Source organism: Danio rerio, chromosome 20, assembly GCF_049306965.1.
Source record: "Danio rerio strain Tuebingen ecotype United States chromosome 20, GRCz12tu, whole genome shotgun sequence".
NCBI lineage: Eukaryota > Metazoa > Chordata > Actinopteri > Cypriniformes > Danionidae > Danio > Danio rerio.
In genome coordinates, this window is record NC_133195.1 from 29,805,131 (window position 1) to 29,827,612 (window position 22,482).

The window sequence follows — 22,482 nt, forward strand, 5'->3', positions numbered from 1 at the left end:
GGGTACATTTTAATATTGAAGTGAAATTATATAAATTAACCAAGCTTTTAAAAAATGCTGCTGTAGTTTAACTATGGTAACATCACAAACCATACTATAGTAATCTGTAATAATGCAATAATGGTAATTTATGCACTAACAAACATGGTTACTACACTTGTATTACAATAACACCACAGTTAATATTAGTAAGAAGTTTATAAATGAAGTATTAAACATAATTAATAGCTAAAATCCTGGCAACAACTGGAAAACATATCAATCTAAAGTCAAATGTAGGCTGATTGTGAGCGTTTTTTACACACCTGCACAAATCCACGAAGGTTTGGAAATTGAGTTTTTTAATCTTCTTCTCACTGAGCCAGTATCCAACTCGCTTTCCTTTCACGAACGTCTGCATCTCTAAATACAGATAGATACAGATAGACAGTAAATAAAGCAGTTTGGTTAATAAGTATTGTAAAGTACATGAAGAGAGTACTTAAGAATAAGTTAGTTGTTATGTTAAAAAATACTGACGACTTCATGAAAGCGAGAATGAATTTACCTGACAGAATGAATGTACTGAATCAATGTGAAGTTGCGAGTCTCTCCTTTACGTCTCGTAAAGTCCAAGTTACAGGTTTAGACTGTCATCAAGGGTCCATCCAGTATTGCTAGTGTCCTCCAGAAAGCGTGTCTCTCTGTCTAAATAGTTGTTCAATTTTATGACAACTTCGTCACATTATTTATATGACAGCAACACGTATCGACATAACAAACACATCATGGCAGAAGGCAGTCTGAGAGCGGCGCGGGTGCCCCTTGCCTAACTGAGATCTCAACGCTTATATGCCCAAATGGTCTGTCCATTACTCGCCCATGCTGTCGATTATCAATGTAATGTTGATTGGCCACTTGGACAGCAACGAAACTTATTTGCCAAGACACACCCTTTCAGAGGCGGGATGTTAACTGCGGGATGTTAGCTAGAGGCAACGTTCATTCATTAATTCATTCATTCTATTGTGTCGTGCCAAAGTTGAAATGTTTCACAGGAACTATGTAAATGAAAGTAAGTGTAGACTTGTGATTGGACGTAATAAGTTTTTTATTATAAAAAACTTCTTTTATTGTGTTAATAAAACATTATACAGGCACATGGAGGGATCAATGACTGGGATGGATGCATGGGGCAGACGAATTGCTCCATTCAAGAATAAGCTAGAGTGACAACATTCATACTATATATTCTCAGTTAGACCCTCCTTCAATCTGAGAGAAATCATCCATTTCAAGTGCTTCAGTATAAAACTCATTTTTAGGTAAAATGGTAATTTTTTAATGTTCAGAAAATTTCTCATACTGTCTAATCTGTTTTCATGAAACATTATTCATTTGTATAATTGAAACCACAGTTTTCTTAGCTTTAAGTTAAGTTACCAAGCAAAGCTATTGTATCTCCCTAACAGACAGTTTAATCAGGATTGACAGAATTGGGACAGTTACAGCATGTTTTTATTACAATTCATTCTACTGGCATGTGCAGTTTTAATTGTATCACAGTTTTGGTGTAATTTTTTTTTTTAATTAATAATTACTTCATTAAATTCAAATGTCAAAGAAATAGCTGAATAAAGGTTCACTCTTGGTTTTCAGTAAAAATATATTTATTTATTCTCTATTAGGGCTAGGCCGATAAACGATAAAATTGATGTCAATAACAATATTCTGGACTTTTTTTTACTCTATATTGATATAAGAGCCAATCACACAGCTGTAATGTGCAACAATGGGTATTTAAAACTGTGTTGATATTAGAGATCTAAGTTACTCTAATTAGTTACATCTAATTTTTATGGCTTCAGTCATTGATGTATTAGCCTACTCCTTTAAATCTGAAACCATTGACAAAAAATATCAAAATATATATGGTTATCATTCAATATGGAAAATAATTAGCGAAACTGCATTTTTGCCATATCAACCAGACCTATCATAAACTGTGTTGTAAGTCTGTTTTTATACAGATAAACCAATCAGGACAAGTCATGATCCATAATATACCAGTGCTATTATATGACACAACACAAATTCAATTGCAAGCAAAATAAAAAATGGGGGTAAATGTTTAAAATCATTGTCCAAGGCAGTGTAATACTATACAGTAGTGGAGTGTTCATCGCAGTCTAGTTTGTACCACAGACATGCTCACGAGGGCGGTAAAGTCCTTTGCTAGGTTAATCATAAAGTCCTCGAAGATTCATGGGAACTTCCCGGATGTAGACATTCCAGGAAGTGAGTCCTATGACAACAACCCTGTGACAAACCGACGCTGTGTGCTTTGGCTTGAGGAACAAATTTTCTAGGAAACCGAGCAAAATGGATTGATCGTGTAATTACAGTAAGTAACAATGAGTGAAAACCATGTGGTAATCTATAGGACGGAGGCGTGTCGAGGTTTAATGACACACCAGTGCTGGTTAACAGCTTTGAGAAATCTCCAGATGGTGTGTGTGTGTGTTTGCGAGGTTATTGAGCTGGAAACACTTCCTCTTTGGAATATTTTTTCCAAATGTTTCCTGCTAGATTGTATTAATTAGTCTAGAAACTTGTTTCGTACAACTTTTAGGAAAGCTGTTTTTAATGTGCAATTAATTGTTCACCATTCGAGTTTCTGTTTACTTGTAGATTCAGTGAAAATTGTTTTCATTTTTATGTCCTGAAACCATTGATCACATGACTTCTATTCATACTGGGGCAAAATTGGTTTTATATTTGCACATTCAAACTTTCTCCCTAATATTATACTTTTAGAAAAGTATTCTTTGCAAATTCTAAACAGGAAACTCATATTAGCAGCCAGAGAATATCAAATTACATCATTGTGCAGAGCCAAGTAAATATTGCTGATTAACGTTAGGGATGCTTCGATAAGGATTTTTGCAGGCGATATTTAGTCCTAATTCCTTGTTATGGTGATCAGCCGATACAGAGTACAGATTCTAATGCTTTAAGCTTTTTAATAAGTATGATTCCTCTAAGTATGAACTTAATGAAAATAAATGAAGGATGCTGCATATAATACCTTAAACAATTCTCTTATAACTATTTAGGTATGAACATGTCATGGCCAGAAGCAGATTTACAGAAAATAATTCATTCATTCATTTTACTTCGGCTTATTCCCGTATTTGTCAGGGGTCGCCACAGCAGAATGTACCACCACAAAAATTAGTAATAAAAATGACAAACAATGCATTTTGGAAACACTGCAAATGATGAAAGGAGAATTCAACGTCTCAATCATGAAAAAGTTTGGAGCGGATATTTGATGCATAACAAGTTAAAATGCAGATCTAGAAAATCGAATACATCTTTACAATGAACAGAGGTCGCACCGCATCTCTGTGTATTTTAGTTGCTGTTAAAAGATCGCATCAGGCACCTCCTGTTGTGGCTGCTGTAGGCTATGCATAATATATAGGAGCGCATGTGCATCTACCTCTGCTTGTAAAGTCATAAACAAACCCCCTGCGATCAACTCTTGAGTAACTGGCAATTGCAGATCGAGTCATGAAATGTGATTATCTTTGGCCGATCGATCGGAGCATCCCTAGAGCTAATGCTGTTTTTGAAGTCATACTTCTATGCTATTTCTGACCGACTATTCAAAGTAAACAATATAGGAACTGTGTCACAAGTTATCACTGCACGAATATGTGAATATAAAACCAACTTTACCTCAGATTTGTCTTTGTTTTTCCCAGGGAAGAGCATGGAGAATGATGAATTTCCGTCAGCGGATGGGGTGGATTGGTGTCGGACTGTACTTGCTGGCCAGTGTCGCTGCAGTGTATTACATATTTGAGATCAGCCAAACATACAACCGACTTGCATTGGCACAAGTGGAAAAAACATCTGGAGCGCAGGCAAAATGGCCAGGAGACGCTTCATCCTCTTCCCCTTCTTCAACCTCATGGATAGTAACTCTGAAAACGAGACTTCTCCTCTTGCCCTTCTGGGTTTGGGCCACCATTTTCCTCCTTCCCTATCTGCAGGTGTTTCTCTTTCTCTACTCCTGCACAAGAGCGGATCCCAAGACTGTAGGATACTGTATTCTGCCCATCTGCCTTGCTGTCCTCTGCAACCGTCACCAAACTTTCACAAAGGCCTCCAATCAGATCAGCAGACTGCAGCTGATTGACACCTGAAGATGTGGGATCAGATCTTGGTGCCATGTAGTTTGGTGACTGTGGGGTTGAACGATACAAAAGTGCATTCAATAATTGTTTATTTTTTTCAGTCCTGACTTCTTTTTCTTTCTTTTTTTTGGTTATAGGAGTTAAATGAGGACTATATTTAGGACTTTTCTGTGTTTTTTCTTTACAAATGAATTGTTCCACACCAGTTTTTATTGTGTATTTTTAGCACTACAGACTACAGGCTTGTGATGTTTCATACTGCATCCTTTCAAGCCAAATGATGTAAGTGGTCTGCATTTTCATTGATTAGATTTATTAAAGAGGATCCACAAGTGTTTTCCATGTCAGCACAGTGTAAGGTACTTTTTAGATGTTTAATTTACGTTGAAATAAAATGACTTTTATAATTTAAATAAAATTTGATAATTGAAGTCCAAGTCGCCTAAATGGAGTCTGTTAAGCCATGGTCTAAGCTTTGGAGAATATTGTTGGGACCGCATGCAGAACTCTGATGCTAAACTACTTGAATTACACTTTTAATTGTGAGTGGACTGACTAGAAATCAATATGAATAAAGATGTGTCAATGTATACAAGTATATATGTTTCCATAGCATGAGGCCAATGGATTTGTAGTGTCACTTTAATGCTTCAGTTGTTGTTTGTTTCAACTCCAGCAGACATTTTGTTAGTGGAAAATATGAGAACTAGTTCCACTAACAGGATGTGTTTTCATTTCTTTAAACCAGTGTCTGATTTGTATTGATTATAAAATGCACTCAAGGAAGGAAAAATGTAAAATAAGGAAACATTTGTATTAAGAACAATCAATCTATGATGAATGCATTTGAATAACAGTATTTCTGTACGATCAAATATGATTTTCTGTCAGCTCTTAAAAGTATTTTTATGCAATTCTGTTTGACAAACACTAATTATGTTTCACCATAGTGATAATCGAGTGTCCTCAGAGAAAATACATAAGTGTGTTTTGCAAAGCAAGTTCTTGACATTCATTGTTTGTTCGTAAAAGTAGTGCACTCAATCTCATGTCTTATTGTGGAGGGATATCAGTATAATTTTATAGCGTGAATTATCTTATCTTTATAAGAAATGCAAATGGTTCTTTAAAGTTGTTGGGTGTGGTAGAGTTTAACACAAGATTCAAGCTTTATATAAGCCTGTACCACAGATGTTTTAAATGGCTTCTTTGTGGAAATATTGGGTCATATTTGGATTATTCATTCATTTGTTAAAATGTTGAGTTTTTTTTACTCAAAGGGCTTGTCTGTGAATTTTTAATGATGTTTATTGCGTATTTGTTAATAACTTTCCATTGCAATCTCAAAACACTGTGGTTTGAAACAAGTCTGGATTCTGATGAAATCAATAAAGAAATGTGCCGAGTGTATTCTTTTTAAACTGTTACACTGATTTCTCAATCAGAAACGCAGACATTTGATTGGACGGTTTGAATCCAGTTTATTGCACAATGATTTTATTATTGTGTGCTGAAGTTCTGATAACTGCTGTCAATGTTTAACTTTTTACAACAGGACAAAAAATGCAACGATGAAATTGTTTCCCTTTTGGAGGGACCTAAATTTATGTAAAATAACTTGCAGAATGGAAACAAAATAAGGCAAAATCTCAACACTGTCTTGAAGTCACTAGCGGATAAAAGTAGATTTTTTAAGGAGGAGGGCAACATTAACTCTGTATGCAAAAAGGCCTGATTAATGTGAGTTCTGCTTATCATGAACGTAAAGTTTTCATCTTCTTGCTTGGAGGTTCTGAGCTTGACTTGGTGATGGTGGTGGTTTTTGTGGCACTGCCATCATCATCATCGCTGTCCTCTTCCTCATCATCTTTAACATGAGATTAAGGGGACAAAAGTTACAAATCACAACAAATCGTATCACTTTAAATGTAATAAAGTATTTTTACTTTTTAACTACTAAATTTGAGATCATGTGGCTTTGCTATGATTTTTAGTGTAAGCACTTACAATACTAAAAATAGTATATTCCCGAGTATTACATTTCTACACTGTAAAACAAAAAGTGACGATAACTCAAACCATTTAAGTTCAAAAACTAATCCTAATGAGCGCTGTGAACTTAATCCATTTGAGTAAATGAAGCAATTTGAGCACAGTAAAACCCAATACATGAAGATAACTCAAACCAACTGAATATTGTAAAATCCAAGTTAATGCAACTCGTTTAAGGAAACTGAAACAAACCATTTGAGTTAAAAACCTAATCTATATGAGTACTGTGAACTTACTCTATTTAAATTGAAGTAATTAGGTATTTAATTAACTCATTACCTTTAACATCGAGTTCAAAACTCTTTTCAAATGAGTAGAATTAACTTTCAGTCAATTTTGAGTTAACTACACTCATTTTATTTTATAAGGTTGACTTGGGTTTTACAGTGTATTATAATAAGATATACTTGCTAAATATGTGAAGTAAATATGTCAGCACTTAGATATATTTTTAGTAAATGACAAATGACATCAAAACTCTCTATCATATTTAATCACAGTTATGTTAGGGGACACTTTTAACCAATTTATTAGTTATGGTTGCTTGACTTTTACGTATTTTGGTTGGTTTTATTTCAGCTTCTTACCATTAACACTCTCTCTGTCATTTCCCGTTGAGCCTTTTTCTTGTTCAACGAGTGTCGTTAAGGCTTCTGAAATGTCGCCATTTATTTTCTTAATGCCACCTATTATTGATTTCAAATTGCCATCCACTTGTGCTGTAAACTGGTTCGTCTGTCCATCTCTGTATTTCAGCTCTCCCTTCAGCTCGCACGCTGCCATGTTGAACGAACACAATGTAACCAGGTTGCCAGATTTCACAAGAAAAACACGCAGTTTAAAAAGAACTGTCATGGTTTATGTTCTAATTCGGCCATTAAAAAAAACAAACAAATTAAAAACCCAAGAAATCACAATTCATCACCACAGCGTGGAACATTCTGGTATTGTAGTAAATTGTGTTTTTTTTTTTTTTACTAATTTGTTCATCATTTTATTTACCTGCAAAAAGGAAAACAATGATTATTGTGCACACAATTTACTAAAAACAACGGTATAAATAAGCACATGTTGATGTAGGCCTGTTAATCAGTTGTGGAGTTAAATAAGTTAATCAGTAACTTTAACCAGTAGTTAAACAGCAGTGGTTGTTTATAACTGATCACAGATCTGATAATTTAATTAATATTAATAGCTAATGACAATAACATAATTGTGTCAAATAGAATGCTTTCTTTTTTACTAATATTTTTTATGTATTTTAAAGTTTTGTACTGCTTCATATGTCATCGTATAATCCTGTATGCTTATATCAGTTAAATGCTTCAGTTTCAAAGTAGTAAAATACGTGGACATGGCAACACCGATTTACCCTTTGAACTCTGACCTATTGGATTGATTTAGCAAATATTATTGTTTTCTGGTAACACTGACATTGTGGTATTTTGTAGGTATGCTGTTTCATTATAAAATAGTCAGAAGAAAATAACTCTACCACAATAAAATGTATTTACAACACCCGCAACTCTCCCGCCAAAACATCTTGTATTTGCATAAACCGGAAGCAGCATTGGTTTTGTTGTTGTCACAGTTAATCCCGAGAATTTGTTCGCGTGCTGTCAATTTGTCTGACGCGTTCACCCGTCTTTAGTTGTGTTTTGTATTCCGATAATCCTCTGCCGCTGTTAATTCGTGATCTCGGAAACGGTCCAGTTAGTTCGTGTCTCGTTTCGTGCCCTGGAACAGGAACTAGAAGCACTTTTTTGCTCTCGTGTCTTCAAGGATGGCGGCAAATGATGGAGAGGAGGCGACTGTATCTCTGGTGGACGTTTTAGAGGAGGACGAAGAGCTGGAGAACGAAGCCTCCGCTGTTCTTGGAGGAAGTGATTCAGAGAAATGCTCATATCCCGAGGTTTGTTGTCTCTTTTGTAAACACTGCCTTTTCCCGGAGTTTAACTTTAAAATATGCGGTCTATACCTTCACACAGCTTGTTTTCATTTCGACAATTTAGTAATATTCTCGCAGAAATATGCTTTGGGTTGACATTAAGTATCATTAAACGTCGATGTTTCAAACAAACCGTATTTCATTAACAGACAGTATCAGCATCACCGAACAAGCAATGACTGTGAGCAGATACTGTGAAATTACATTCAAGTTATGGGAAAATAAGCTGTTTACTAAATTATTAAATTTAAAATAAGATAATCTTAAATAATTCTCAATATTAGCTGTTTTTAGCAGAATAAAATCTGTAGAATTATGCTATAGGATTTTATGAGATGATAACCTAACACATTTATTTTCTTTTCAGCTTAGTCTCTTTATTAATCAGGCATTGCCACAGCGGAATTAATCATCAACTTAACCAGCATATGTTTTTACCAGCGGGTGCCCTTCCAGCTGCAACTCATTACTGGGAAACACCCATACACACTCATTCTCGCACACTACAGACAATTTAGCTCCCCCAATTCACCTAAAGTGCATGTTTTTTGACTGTGAGGGAACTGGAGCACCCGGAGAAAATCAACACTGAGAGAACGTGCAAACTCCACACAGAAACGCCAACTCATCCAGCCGAGGCTCGAACCAGCGACCTTCTTGCTGTGAGGTGACAGTGCTACCCACTGTGCCGCCCGAAAACCTAACACGGAGAATAAAAAATGTATTTTAAAGTTTACAATCAAAATCCAATCAGAACAAACTGTTTGGTAAACAAAGCTACAGCAGGTCTCTCATATAATACATCCACTAAAAGACAGAACAAATATAACCTATAACATCACATTGTATTGCACATAATTTATCTAAATTTTTGCATATTATTCAATACTAATAGTGTAATTGCTATAAAATAAAATATCTTTGTGGGCACAGATTCCATACTGCGGGCCCAGTACTTATTACTAGATCCAGACAGAATCTGCTGACATTTTTTGCTATTTCTGCAGAAAATTTACACACATTTACACAAGTAAATACATAGACTAAAATAGACTAAAATATGCGGAATTCTGCTCACGCAGATTCTGCGTGGGCCTAGTAATTGTAGGTCATGAAAACAAGGTGATTTATTGTTTGTTTTTTTGTCTTTACAGGGGTATGTGAAGCGGCAAGCTCTGTACGCCTGCAACACCTGCACACCAAAGGGAGGAGAGCCAGCTGGCATCTGCCTGGCATGTTCCTACAAGTGTCATGAAGGCCATGACCTTTTTGAGCTTTATACCAAGAGGTGAATATTCCCAAAATCTCCCTTTACTATTCACTCGAGCTGTGATACTATGTTAAAGAGTACATTTAGACTAACACTAGTCTAAGCAAAGTAACTCTCTTAATGCCATATATCTGAATACTATTTTTTGTATCTGGGTTGTTTTGTTATGGTTAAGATGTTGAGTTGGGATTATAGATGACCAGAAACCAAAACACATGAGGTTTGAGGAGACACTGCAGAATTGAATTATAATAGAGTGTGAGCATGCATCTGCATGTGTTTTTAAGGCCTGTGACTATGTAAGCATTTTAAAAGCGTTTAAAACATTTTAATAGTGCATAAAGTAGTTTAATAAAATAAATAATATTTTATGCTCTTTTATATTTAATTATTGAATTTCTGTACCTGAATACTGCTAGACTATAAGGCACAGTTTGTTTCATTTTAATATTTGCTCCATTGTGTTTATTTTGATTGTGGTTTGTTTATTAGGTGTATATAATAAATCACATAATATATTTATGTTTCACTCCCTAACAAAACCATCCTAATCAATCAAAATTAATAACTTTCCAAATAGAGCTATTTAATCCATTTGGTGAAATTGTATTTATATCACAATTTATGTCACACGGAAAAAGTATCTCAATGTCAAATTTTCCAATATTGTGCAGCTCTATATAAAACAATTATAAATTAATATATTAAGCTGAAACTTGGATGTTTCTGTTCAGCAACTTTTCATTCAATGCATAAATGTGGAGAGAAATTTATTTTTAAAGAGAAACTGAAAAATGTTAGAATTTACTCACTTTTACTTATTCTAAACCTGTTTGACTTTTACAAAAAGAAGATATTTTGAAGGATGCTGGAAACCTGTTGACTTCCATTGTAGGAAAAACAAATACTATGGAAGTCAATGGTTACAGGTTATCAGACTTCATTTGTAGAATAAAGAAATATGAATTTATGTCATGATTTCTCACAACATACATATTTAACAACATATAACATAAATTATATAAAAAAAATTATATTGTTATATTTCTAAGTCAGGTAAATAGAGATTTATTATGAGAAAATGGTAAACTCTGCATTGCTGTTATGAAATGTTATGAGGAATCTGCATTCATTACTTTGATTGATATCACAGGAATTTTCGATGTGATTGTGGAAACGACAAGTTTGGTGACATGGAGTGCAAGCTGTTTGCTGTAAGTTATGCATCACCATTAGTTTAAATATGTGTCTTTCAGTCTCAACTTTAATAATGGTGATTATGTATTTCTGTCATGCAGGATAAAGAAAAAGTAAATTCAGGAAACAAGTACAGCCACAATTTCTTCGGCTTGTATTGCACATGTGACAGACCCTACCCAGATCCAGAGGACGAGGTAAAGAGCGGTTTAGTCTGAGCTGCATTCTGTTACATACTTTCACATTGTGTTCTTTAAATAAATATTAACTCTTAATCTGAATTGAACCCACAATCCAGGTTTCAGATGAGATGATCCAGTGCATCGTGTGTGAGGACTGGCTGCACGGTCGGGTTAGTTTCACATCAGACTGCAGTCATACAAGATGTGACTTACTTTTTGTGTTTGTGTAGATTAGAAATATAGTCTGTTCTGGTCAAATCTGAAGGATGTTTTGTTTCTTCCAGCATTTAGGCTGTGCAGTTCCAGACTGTGTGGAGCTACAAGAGATGATCTGCGAATCATGCATGAATAAAACACCTTTCCTTTGGAACTATGCGGCTCAAATTGCAGGTAAAGATGTTATATCTGTTTTTGCTTCTATTTAGCATTTACAGATATTTGGTATGAGAATTACTTGTAAATATTTTAGTAAATCATTATACAAAAGATTTGTCAAGTCCAGGACACACCAAGCCAACACCAAACAACTAGTGCCGATGAAAACAAACTGCTTGTCTTGTCTGGACCAAAAGGCATATGAACACACCAAATGGACAACAGAAATGAGAGCGCTGCTGCGTCCCAATTCACATACTTGTGCTATAACCTAATGGCCCGTTTCCACTGACTGGTACAGTAAGGTACGAGTCGGTACAGGTCAACTTTTATCAGGCTTGCATTTCCACTACCAATGGTACTCTATTGGTGGGTGTGGTGTACAACAGAGTTTCAGTCGATGTCATTCTCTCTCAAATGTCTACAGTAAAGCTGTACAGGTCGTTCACATATATGAGAAGCACTTCTCACAAAACAGATGCTTTATACACATAAATACTTGTTTATAAATGTTTATTACTAACTTTTCTTTAAACATGATTAAATGAAAACTACAGATTAATGACAGTGTGAAATAGCCTACTGTAAAGTCTGCAATTATGTCAAATAAATAAAAAAATGCAACGTATATGAACACATACACTGCGATACGTTACCAACTTCAGAAAAACTACACACAGCATACATTTAGTCCTTATTTGAGTTCAAAAACAACACAAAATATAGCCCACAGTCAGAGCAAACCTCTCATCTGTGTCTGTAATCTACAGCAGCACATGTAGCCTCTGTTAGAGAGTAATTTTGTCATTCCAAGTTCATAATAGTCCAGAAGGTGATGATAAACATGGCAGTTTGTTCGTGATTCAGGTTTCTGAAACAATTTGCTCCTGTGTTTTGTCAGGCTTCTCTTTTTTTTTTTCACTCTTCACCCCGTTTGTCCTTTCCTTTTCTGAAAGGATCAGACGTCGAAGACACTTCAATAATCACAAACACCTTATTATCACCAACTCAAGAAGTTCTTATATCAAATATAGACACGATCGTGAGCTTCCCTAAGAAAGCAAAAAACTGATTGCACTTTTAGACGGCCTTGTAAAACGACAACAGGACACAGCATATTCTGTTCTTCTTTGCTTTTTGGCTGTACATCAAAACAACGCCAAGGTTTGTTTGAGCTCTGGTCATCCATGGTTCATTATTATTTGCATATAGTATTACAATGTAATGTCTTGGCTGTGTATTTAAAACATGGCGGTTCCTTCTTTTTCATCCTGGCTAGCTCCACGAGATCGTGATGTATCTCTGGAACCAATCAACGTTCAGATGCGCATGTAGCTCCACCTTTTGGTACACTTTCTCGTGTTTGGTACCCTTTTGAAAGGGTGCCGAAAAAGTGGTATGGTTCAGTTCGGTATGCTTTTTGACAGTGGAAAAGGTTATAGAAGTGTACCGTACCATACCACTCAGTGGAAACGGGTCATAAAAGTATGTACCTTTTTTGTAAAGGAAAAGTACATACTTTTGAGTCTGTAACATAATGGTTTGCAAGCTTTGGACATACTACGTCCTCATTAACAGATGGTTTTGTTTCTTATTTACATCCCTTGTCAATCATCTCGACACATCCTCCACATTTCTTTCATATTTAATTACCTAGCTTATTGGTTATGCAGCAGCAAGATAATCTGCCATTCACAAATCTTTCATGCAGAGAAATCTCCTCAGGTCTTTGGGTAATTATGCATTCAGAAGGTAATGTTCAAATATATTTTGATATAAGTTTACATTGTAGTTGCAGATGAAATATAACACAGAAAACACGGTTTAAATATGTTCCAGTATTTAAAACAACAGTCATTCAAACAACTTTACCTTAGCCTTTCTTTATGACGGTTGGTCTTGCATGTCTGCCATGTTTGTTGTAGTTGAGTTTGTAGTTCTAATCAAATTCACGTCCAACTTGCAATGTATTGTGGGCCATTTTAGCAGTTAAGAGTATGGACGGTTCTACACTTTGAGTTTTTACTGGAAATAGTAAACCAAACAGGAACCTTTGGCATACTATTTTCAACATACTATGGTTTGGGACAAACTTATTCTATTTCTTAATACTATTTAGGATGGATAGTATGTCAATTGGGATACAGAACTGTGTTCTGTGCCTGCACGAGAGGACATGTCTTGCCACACCAGCAGGGGGCAGTAATCTGTTCTCAATGGTACAAAAGCGTTTTGTACCATAATCACCGTACAAATTACTTGAAATGGAGGAATTCACTCACACAAATATGTCTAATAATCTAATAATCATATGCAAATACTTAAGAAATGCAGCAAAATGGTTGCCGGTTACATTTGGATTATTTTTGAATTGTTTACTTTGGTGCGTCCCTTCAGTTTTTGTTTTCGCACTCTGATTCTTTGCTGAATTAACCCTATAAGACGTGACATGGAACCGTTCATCATTCAATTCAAATTATCTATAACATTTTTACAATGTAGATTGTGTCAAAGCTGCTTAACATGGATGAAGTTCTAGTAAGTTGAAACGGTTTCAGTTCAGTCTTCACAGTCAGTTTAGTGTAATGCAAATATCACTACTGAAAGCTGAAACGCTGAAGAGCAAATCCAACAATGCGCAGCTCCACAAGTCCCAATTTATTTTTTATTCCAGTTTAGTCCTAGGCTATTTTGTTTGGAACATCCTACAGACATTCACAGATGGCCCAACAAAGTCCAACTGCTCATCATGAGCTTGGTGTGTCCTGGTCTATACCTTGATTAATGCTGTTGTTATAACCTATCATCCAAGAACCCTAAAATGTATCACAGTTTCTACACTCAATATTAAGAAGTGCAAATATTTTCAACATGTGACTACAAAACCAGTATTAAGTTGCAAGATATATTTCTGGGAATGGCTAATAATACATTTGATGAGTTAAAAGTTTATGGATTTATGTTGTATTTCAACAAACCATAGATAAATTGAAAGCTTATAATTCAGTTTTCAGATGATACGTACTGTGTAAATTGTTTTAATTCTTATGACCGTTTTGGTCCATCATTTTGAAATGTATGATTATATTTGTAATAGAAATAAAAACAACTTTAAGACTAAATTAGTATAATTAGAATGATTATTGAACTGCTACTGCTACTTCATGACTACTGAATTCAAACCTTTATATTTACTTTTTTGGGAATAAATTAAATGATGATAGGTTTTTCCCTCGTAAAATGGAAAAATGCTAATGAAACTAATCTGTATTGTGATTTAATTAGATGCACAATATTCTGTTTCTATAAATAGATGTTTTCAGTTCTGTCTGCAGTTTCCGCATTGTGCATTTTTAGGGCTACATAAGTGATTCCATTAAAAAGCAATAAAGATAGCGTACATTAACATATATCTCTTGACAGTGAACCGTTGCACCCTTTATTAAATATTTATAAATCTTTTTTTTTCTTTGCATCAGTGTCACCCATAATAAAAGTAAGTCCATGCAAAGCAGAGGAGGATGTGAAGGTGGAGGTTGAAAAAGAAGAAGAGGAAAAGATGGTTAAAAATGAGAACACCAAGAGCGCTGTAGATGAGAAGGTATCTACTCTGTGTGTGAGGCTATATTTACTGTCTGCTTTTTTTTGTCTCGGAGTGTGAAGTAACATTTTTCTTCCATTCATTCATATTGAATCTTTTTATTGCTGACAACTTAAATTCCCTTTGAACAACTGATATGCAGTGAACACATTTTGCAGGCGAAAACATTTTTTATGCACTTGTCAAATTTTTTTTACGCTTTCATAAAGTGTCCTCGCAGTCTGATGGAAAGAAATATCCAAAACACTATTTTTAGTGTTTCTTCTTCACTTGATCAGTTTGTGACTAGATTTCAATTGCAGTGCATATTTTTAAAGGCTTCTGCACGATGCCATAAATCTCCACTTCAGCAGCACCTACACAACAGGTGTCTTCATTTCTATACTGTCAAAGTTTTTATGGAGTGATATACAGCGTTCTCATGAGTCATGGAATGTCTGGAATATCATGGAATTTTAAAAAATCTATTCCAGATATTAAAAGTCCATGCATTATTTTTTTGTGCAAGTCATGAAATATCATAAATTTTTTTTATTGTTGCCTAAATTTTAGTTTCCATTTATAAACATATAATTACGTTTCTGACACCAGATTCTCACACATTAAAAAGTAGATGACTAAAAAGCTTGTAAAGTTTGAAAAAAGAAAAAAAAACTAGATATCAAAAATTGGTTAAGGGAGCACATGGCAGCCATGGAAACAGTAGGTATCTCTCTTTTTTTTTTATCTGAGGAAAATTCTTCATTGATGTTCTCATTGTGGCTATTAAAGTCATGCAAAATGATATTCAAGCTAAAACCATTTTTAAAATCACAGAAAGCATGTAATGGAAATCTAGCTGTTTAGTTAGGGAAAAGTCAGGGAATTTGATATTTGGCTTAAACTTTTATTTTTTTAATTTTTAAGTAGACATAGTTTATAAGTTAAAATTGGATTAGACCATTAAAATCTTGCTTCAAAATGACCAAAGAGATTGGATAATTTTCCTATTTAAAGCTTGACTCTTCTGTAGTTGCATCATGAAAAGTTCATAATTTCTAGGAAGATATGCTAATGGTCTAATATAATCCAGTGATTTATGCTGAGTTAACAGTGAGAACAGTCAAATCTGAAGATTGGCTGTATGAATTCAAAAATGGTAATGCTCAATTTTTTGTAACCCTAGGTGAGTTGTAAAATGAGCCTATTAACAAAAAGTGGAGTGTTCCTTTAAAGTGGGAATCTTGGATATGTTCATACATAATTTACCAGATTACGTTCAACATTTTATGTACTTTTGATGTTTTCCTGGATGTTTTCAGTATTTTCAGAATTACAGACAGATTAAAAAGAGATTCTCAAAATTCCCTCTACAAAAACCTTTGACCGTCAAAAAGCAAGAATGTTGAACCTGAACTCATCCAACGTTAAGATTTTTTGTGCTAGACATGCATTAGGCATGGGCCAGTACAAAATTCGCATGGTATAATAACCTTGGTTAAAAATATCACGGTTTAACGGTGTTGTGATTACTGGTCTAAAATATTTTCTTTTTAAATGTCTGGGTTAAAAAAGCCTTTGAACACAATATATTTTATTTTGAGAAATGTTTAAAATATTTTGGAGCAGTCAACGTGTCAGTCTAAATAATTCAAATGAATCATTGATTTCTGCTGTCTTCATTAATTTCAACAACACATTTCTTTACTATTTAAAATGAGATGTCTTTGGATGTCTTTTCTGCTGGAGATACTGCTGATAATCATTAAAAAAAAGAACATTACGAAAATCTTACACATCATAGAAATGGTTTAGCTGAAAATTTTGGTGGTTTTAAAACCTTAACTTCTCCAAACTGTAGTATACCTCAAAAACGGTTATCTTCCCATGCCTGATATGCATGCAACTTAAGAATTTTTAATAAGGTCGTTTGCAAATTTAAACATGTTCGAAAGCATTTTTTTTGCCTTTTGTTTTTGTACTCATACCACAAGATGGCGGTAGTTTTCAAGTGTTTTCGCTTTTGATTTACTTCACCTCATGTCTCATCCATCTCAGTTAAGCCACAATTTGAAGGAATTGAAACCAAACTAAATTTGCAGCACATTGTTTTGTAGCTGTTAGCAGTAATGTCAGCTCACACTGTGACTGAGGAATGGTTTGAGCAGCGAGTCCGATGTAGATTTGTTAAGATTGTCTTCCCTGTCAGGTGCAGATGAACGGGACGTCTGGCTGTAAGAGGAAGCTCCAGGATGAGAGCGAGGGCTCATCAGGACACGGTCTGTGCTCCGGCTGCAGGCTTCGAGAGATGAAGGCCTCTGGGATCAGCAGGAAGCAACAGGGTGCAGTTTTCTGGCCATCTGCTTGGCGCACTAAACTCTGCTCCTGCCCCGACTGCAAGGTACAGATCACAAGTGGAGATTTAATCATCATCTCTTCTGTCACCCTTTAATAACACACAGACGCACCTTTTTGTAGCATTCAGAGAAGAATTGAATAGTAGTGTAATCATAAATTATGGCAGTTATTCGGATTAGATCAAAAGTGTAATAACATTATTTTTTACTTGTCATTGCTGCATATTTGATCCAAAATACAATAAAAACAGTAAAACTGTGAACAATTACAATTTTAAAATGACCGTTTTCATCATGAGAATGGAAAAAGTCAATGTAATGTAAAATAGACCACTATATTTGGATTATAACCATAGTAAGAATTGCTCTTAAGCAGCTTATTAGATTGATTGATGAAGGACGATATGACACCAATTCAAACAAGTACCAATTCCTTGTCATGGTGATCGGCCTATACAGAGTACTGATTCTGATGCTTTATAATGCAATTTCTCCTTACCCAGTAGAATATATTAAGGATGCTGCATCTAATCCCTTAAACAAGTCTCTTATAACCAATATAAGCAAGTATTATAAGTAATTATAACTATAAAGGGGGTGACACACCAGAAGCACCACTCGGCAATGCGCCATGCAGCGCCATGCATTTCAGAATTGTAAACCTCTATCAGGGTACATGTCTGCGGTGCCCAGCCACGACTCGGAACACTGTTCACATTTCTGCCACAAAACAGAGCGCCATCTGATTAGTTTCCTTTTAAATAAAATGCGAATGTGCGCATCTGGTGTGCCATACTTTTAACTGTCATGTGCGCACCGTGTTGCGACGCTGAGTGGCGCATCTGGTGTGTAACACCCTCAAGACTATCAATGCAATTTGGAAACATTGCAAATGATGAAAGAAAATTTCAATATGTCTCTATCAAGAAAAAGTTTAATAACAAGTTACAATGCAAACCCATATATCCATAACCTCTTTACTAAAAGAAAATAGAGCTGCGTCCCAAATTGCACACTATGCACTATGTACTTACGCACTTACACAGTTAACAGCATATTATATGCATTAATATACTAATCCACTAATGTTTTTTTACTAAGCGGAAATTCAAACCGTTTCTCTGATGACGTTTGACGGTTGCCAAATCAGTGAAATAATGACCAAACTACAAAATAATACCTGTCATGAGTATAACTGCGTTCACCGTCACTGTCATGGGGGAATTTTGCTTTCACAATCCAAAATAAATACAGTAATTCAACATGTGCACCGATAGCTCCGCCCCTTCCACTACGTGAGCAAAGCTGCGACTGTTGAGTGGGTGAAGTGTCCATCATTACACATTTCTGTTGAATGAGTGCATCATCCCGGTGTTTCAAGTGCACTTATTATTTTTAAAGTTTTCAGTGTGAACGCACTACTTGCACTGTTAATATTACCAAATGGCATAGAATAGTGTATTAGTATGCGATTTGAGACTCCCCTCATGTCTATACACAACTGTTTAAAGTAAATTACAAGAAGTTGTATTATTAAAAAATCATGTTAAACAATATAATTAAGCTTTTTTTTAAATGTATATGATAATTTCCAGCCAAAGTTTTAGTGAACTTGCAATATTGTCAAAAACACAGAAACACTTGCGATGGGTTTATGAGATCGTCCAGATCAGCGAGTACCGATCGAGTCATTAAATGTGATTATCGACTGATGCCGATCGATTGGAGCATCCCTAATTGTAACACTATTTCACAATAAATGCAGAGTTTGTGCTGCTTGTTTAATTAAATGTATCTGTATTTAGGTTTCCTGTTCTTATGCTACTTTCACTTTGTTGTTTTAGGTTCTGTATGCAGACGCAGGCTTGTGTTTCCTGACAGATGAAGCGGACACTGTCCTGGCGTATGAGAACAAGGGCAAGTCCACGGAACAGGCTGAACAAGCAGGTGGAGCGGGGGGTCGGGACCCTTTGATGTCTGCACTAAATAACCTGAATCGGGTTCAGCAGCTGGAGATCATCCACGGTGAGCAGGGTTAAGAGCTAACATGCAGCCTTTTACCTGTGTGAGAATAAAAATAATACATTTTCTAATTGACATGATCACATTTATTTTGCCCTCAGAATATAACGACATGAAGACAGAGCTGAAGGATTACCTGCAAAGATTCGCAGCAGAAGGAAAGGTAGACATTCAGTGTGATGAAGCCGTAGCGCTGTCCAGTGTTAAAGGGATAATTCAGCCTAAAATGAAAATGTACAGTGACTTTACACACCGTGCCTGTGCAGGTTTCCACCGGGTGCTCCCCCACAAGTCCAAACACATGCGCTATGTGAAGTTTCACAAACTAATTTCAAGAGGAGCATGTGATATGATTGATCGCAGCTGGTCTCTCATCTATAATCATTATTTGGCCAATCGGATTCATTCAAACTATAAGTTATTGTAAATGAGTGTACGGTTGTTTCCTAGTGATGGGTTGCAGCTGGAAAGGCATCCTCTGTATAAGTTAGCGGTTCATTCCGCTGTAGCGACTCCTGATTAGTAAAGGGACTACGCCGAAAAAAAAATGAATGAAGAATTTACTCACCCTCGAGTCATTAAAGATGTAGGTGACTTTTATCTTCGGTAAAACATTAAAGAAGATTTTTTCTCTGGTCCTTGCATATATAATGCATAGTCTGGTATAATGCAAGTCAACGGTAAACCATTTTTTAGATTAAAAATAAACAAACATGTTCAAATACATCCCTGTGGCTCCAAACGACACACTGTCATCTTATGAACTGATCAGCATGTACAAGAAACTGAACCTCATTTACAATATTGTTAGCTTCAATTTACAGCACTAATGTGTGAGGTGAGAAGTCACTTTTTGCCAAAATGGTTCTTACCTGTTGGCGAAAATAGCCTTGTGGGTAGTGTGTGGACACAGCCTTAGTGAGTTTGATTCCTGGCTCCAAGTGATTTGCTTTTTCTCTCTCTCTCTCTCTCTCTCTCTCTCTCTCTTCCCTCAATTTTTGGTCAATACTTTCTATTATCCTGTTAAATTGAATGTGAAAAAAAAACTTTAAAATCTGGTGGTAATAATAATAAAGGATCTTATCTGTGATTTGTAAAAGATGCTGCAACCAGTGGTGGAAAGAGTACTGAAGAATCACACTCAAGTAATATAACCATTACTTGCCCAACAATGTATTGAGATAACAAGTAACTGATGTAAATACTACTCTGAGTATGAGTAAAAAGTAACCCCTTTAAAAGTTTTCATGAGTATTATACTGTGAAAATGATTCCACCTAAAACCCTGCTAATTTAAAATGTAGGTTAAGTTTAAAGTGTTCACATGCAAAGCTAAAACAATGGAACCAAAGGGGGGAAATCTAGCTGTGCTGATATGTTAAACCTTGGGTTAAGAATTTTGAACTGGAATCATGGGACCGATTCTTCTTCTTAACCAATCACTGTAGACAAGAAAAAATAAGTCACAACAGGTTTAATGGAAACAGTGGGGTAAAAGTACTGATTCAGCAGTAAACTGTACACACTTTTAAAACTTCTTAGTAATTTAGAATTCCTGAGGAATGACAGTAATTTGAGTATTTGTATTTCATTACTCAATTATTGGGAACTGCTGTATATTACACTCGCAAACATGACTCTGACATTGACAAATGAACCTGTGTCTGAGTGCGCACACACATGCCTCAACAAGTGAACGGGAAGCTTATTCATTTGGTCATGTTTGTGTATGTGCTCATTTTTAATTAAAAGATGACTATATTACTAATATAGTTAATAAGTTAATTATACTGCTCTTTAATATAAATCTTCTTTAGTGTCCTGCTGAAGAAAAAGTCACCTATATCTTGAATGACCTTCAGAGATGCCCAAACTAGGGCCCATTGGCCAAAGTTAGCCATTGGTAACCTTTTTAATTTGACCCGTCATCCAATTTTAAAAAAGGTGTCTTTTTTTTTTTGTGGTAGTTGAAAATAATGTTTCAATGAAATGTTGTAAACAAATCAGATTTAAATTATACTCTGCCGATGTCTTCTGCGTGGTCTTCTATCCAACAGTGACAGAGTCGGCTGCAGCTTTACTAATGTATTCGGCATTGATCTCCAATGTGTTCAAAAATTGTGTTTTTATTGTAATAAGTTTAATATAATTGTATTACATTTAATATGATTAAATCTCTTTATTTATTAATAATATAAAATAAATAATGAAAGTAACCATGGCAACTTTTTGCAGTAAACACATTCTTTTTGGCTTGTTCAGCCTACTAATGTAAAATGAGCTGATAAAATACAATTCTTGAGATTTTATTTGAGACAGCTTAATTGTTTTCTGTTTAATCCACTTAAATGTGTTCGCTTAATTCATTCAGGTTGTTCCAACACAAATCGATTGTGTAAGTTTGGTATATTTACCTTCGATTTACCTCAATCAAGTTTGGTTTTTGGCCCTATTTAAGAAAGTTTGGAGCAAATATGTTTTTTGGTTGAACGTTCCCTTTAATTGTCTACATTTCTTCTGTTGTTGTTGTTTAGGTGGTGACACCAGAGGACATCCGTCAGTTTTTCGAACAGCAGCAAAGTCGCAAGAGACGAAGAGCCAACGCAGGCCAACCATACTACTGCAGTTAAACGGTCCGCTTCAAAACACACCAGCTTCATCTCTCTCTATTCCAAGGCCATCTCTGGTTTTATAAAATAAATATGCAGTTCAACGTCAGGCCTTCGTTATCCTATGATTTTGATCTAGTATAGTGATGTTCGACAGGTTTCGTGTTCCCAAAGATATCTTTTCTTGTCATCCTGCCATTTCAAACAGGGCTTAGGTTTGAGATAACGTTAAGCTCCACGCGTCTCGATTGGCTCTCGGTGTCCAGATGCATTGTGGAAAGATTTAAAAGAATGGATTTATGGGAAAGCACTTCTATTATGTCAGATGAGTAGGAACCCGCAGTCAATCCTCAGGAGCTTTCTCTTTTAAGCAGTTTAAATAAACAGTGCCGTTATTTACTGAAGGCTGTTAGGGAGTTCAAAATCACACGACTGCTGTCAGTATTAATTACTATTCACATTCATTTATGTCAACGGTAAATAATGTTGCAGGCTACTGGGGGGAAAACGGTTTAGGAAGCATATAAAGCTATGTACGCTCTCTTTTTCAGGTTATTGAGTTCCAGTCGTGGTCTCTAATATCCTCTTTTTATGTGCTCCTGTTTCATTTGTAGATTCTGTTACTTTTTAACGTCCTTCCTTTGAGAAATAAACAATTGGTTTGACCCCTGTGATATGTCAGTTCATCTCAAGAACACATTGTTTG

At 35.4% G+C, this 22,482-nt stretch overlaps 4 protein-coding genes and 1 long non-coding RNA gene across 7 annotated transcripts in view; 2 read left to right on the forward strand and 3 right to left on the reverse strand.

Moving 5' to 3' along the window:
• The window catches only part of itpk1a (inositol-tetrakisphosphate 1-kinase a), a 36,619-nt gene extending 35,732 nt beyond the window's left edge, over positions 1 to 887 (reverse strand). The window contains exons 1-2 of one of the 2 annotated variants that reach the window (XM_073932333.1): positions 548 to 887; positions 306 to 402 (exon numbers count right to left, since the gene is read on the reverse strand). Coding sequence is in view for 1 of the 2 variants with exons in the window: in NM_213017.1 (NP_998182.1) it covers positions 306 to 400 (95 nt within the window). In the remaining variant the exon portion in view is untranslated. 2 annotated transcript variants of the gene reach the window in all.
• Positions 888 to 2,279: 1,392 nt separating this feature from the next.
• On the forward strand, positions 2,280 to 5,594 carry tmem251 (transmembrane protein 251). Its single transcript, NM_001033746.2, has 2 exons — positions 2,280 to 2,383; positions 3,750 to 5,594. The coding sequence occupies exon 2, from the start codon at positions 3,765 to 3,767 to the stop codon at positions 4,191 to 4,193; it is 429 nt and encodes a 142-aa protein (NP_001028918.2). The 5' UTR covers positions 2,280 to 2,383; positions 3,750 to 3,764; the 3' UTR covers positions 4,194 to 5,594.
• A 54-nt stretch (positions 5,595 to 5,648) lies between these two features.
• Positions 5,649 to 7,037, reverse strand: si:dkeyp-55f12.3. The gene is given in 2 exon segments (NM_001025552.2): positions 5,649 to 6,051; positions 6,824 to 7,037. Coding segments are annotated over 2 exon segments (309 nt in total). The 5' UTR covers positions 7,020 to 7,037; the 3' UTR covers positions 5,649 to 5,938.
• Positions 7,038 to 7,817: 780 nt separating this feature from the next.
• Positions 7,818 to 22,444, forward strand: ubr7 (ubiquitin protein ligase E3 component n-recognin 7). Of its 2 annotated transcripts, none has more exon segments than NM_212629.1 (11): positions 7,818 to 8,148; positions 9,339 to 9,472; positions 10,608 to 10,668; positions 10,753 to 10,848; positions 10,950 to 11,003; positions 11,118 to 11,223; positions 14,688 to 14,809; positions 16,998 to 17,189; positions 18,990 to 19,170; positions 19,269 to 19,330; positions 21,702 to 22,444. In NM_212629.1, coding segments are annotated over 11 exon segments (1,233 nt in total). In that variant the 5' UTR covers positions 7,818 to 8,019; the 3' UTR covers positions 21,798 to 22,444.
• Positions 19,276 to 20,189, reverse strand: LOC141379248 (uncharacterized). Its single transcript, XR_012395748.1, has 2 exons — positions 20,040 to 20,189; positions 19,276 to 19,388 (listed from the first exon to the last, which is right to left on the reverse strand). It is a non-coding gene; the product is annotated as an uncharacterized lncRNA (long non-coding RNA).
• Positions 22,445 to 22,482: the final 38 nt, after the last annotated feature.

Coding starts and splice junctions, on each gene's coding strand:
- ubr7 (XM_021468365.2), top strand. CDS start 8,020: ATGGCGGCAAATGATGGAGAGGAGGCGACTGTATCTCTGGTGGACGTT. Junction 14,810..17,003: donor AGAGCGCTGTAGATGAGAAG/GTATCTACTCTG, acceptor TGTCAGGTGCAG/ATGAACGGGACGTCTGGCTG. Junction 17,190..18,989: donor GCTCCTGCCCCGACTGCAAG/GTACAGATCACA, acceptor TTGTTGTTTTAG/GTTCTGTATGCAGACGCAGG.
- tmem251 (NM_001033746.2), top strand. CDS start 3,765: ATGATGAATTTCCGTCAGCGGATGGGGTGGATTGGTGTCGGACTGTAC.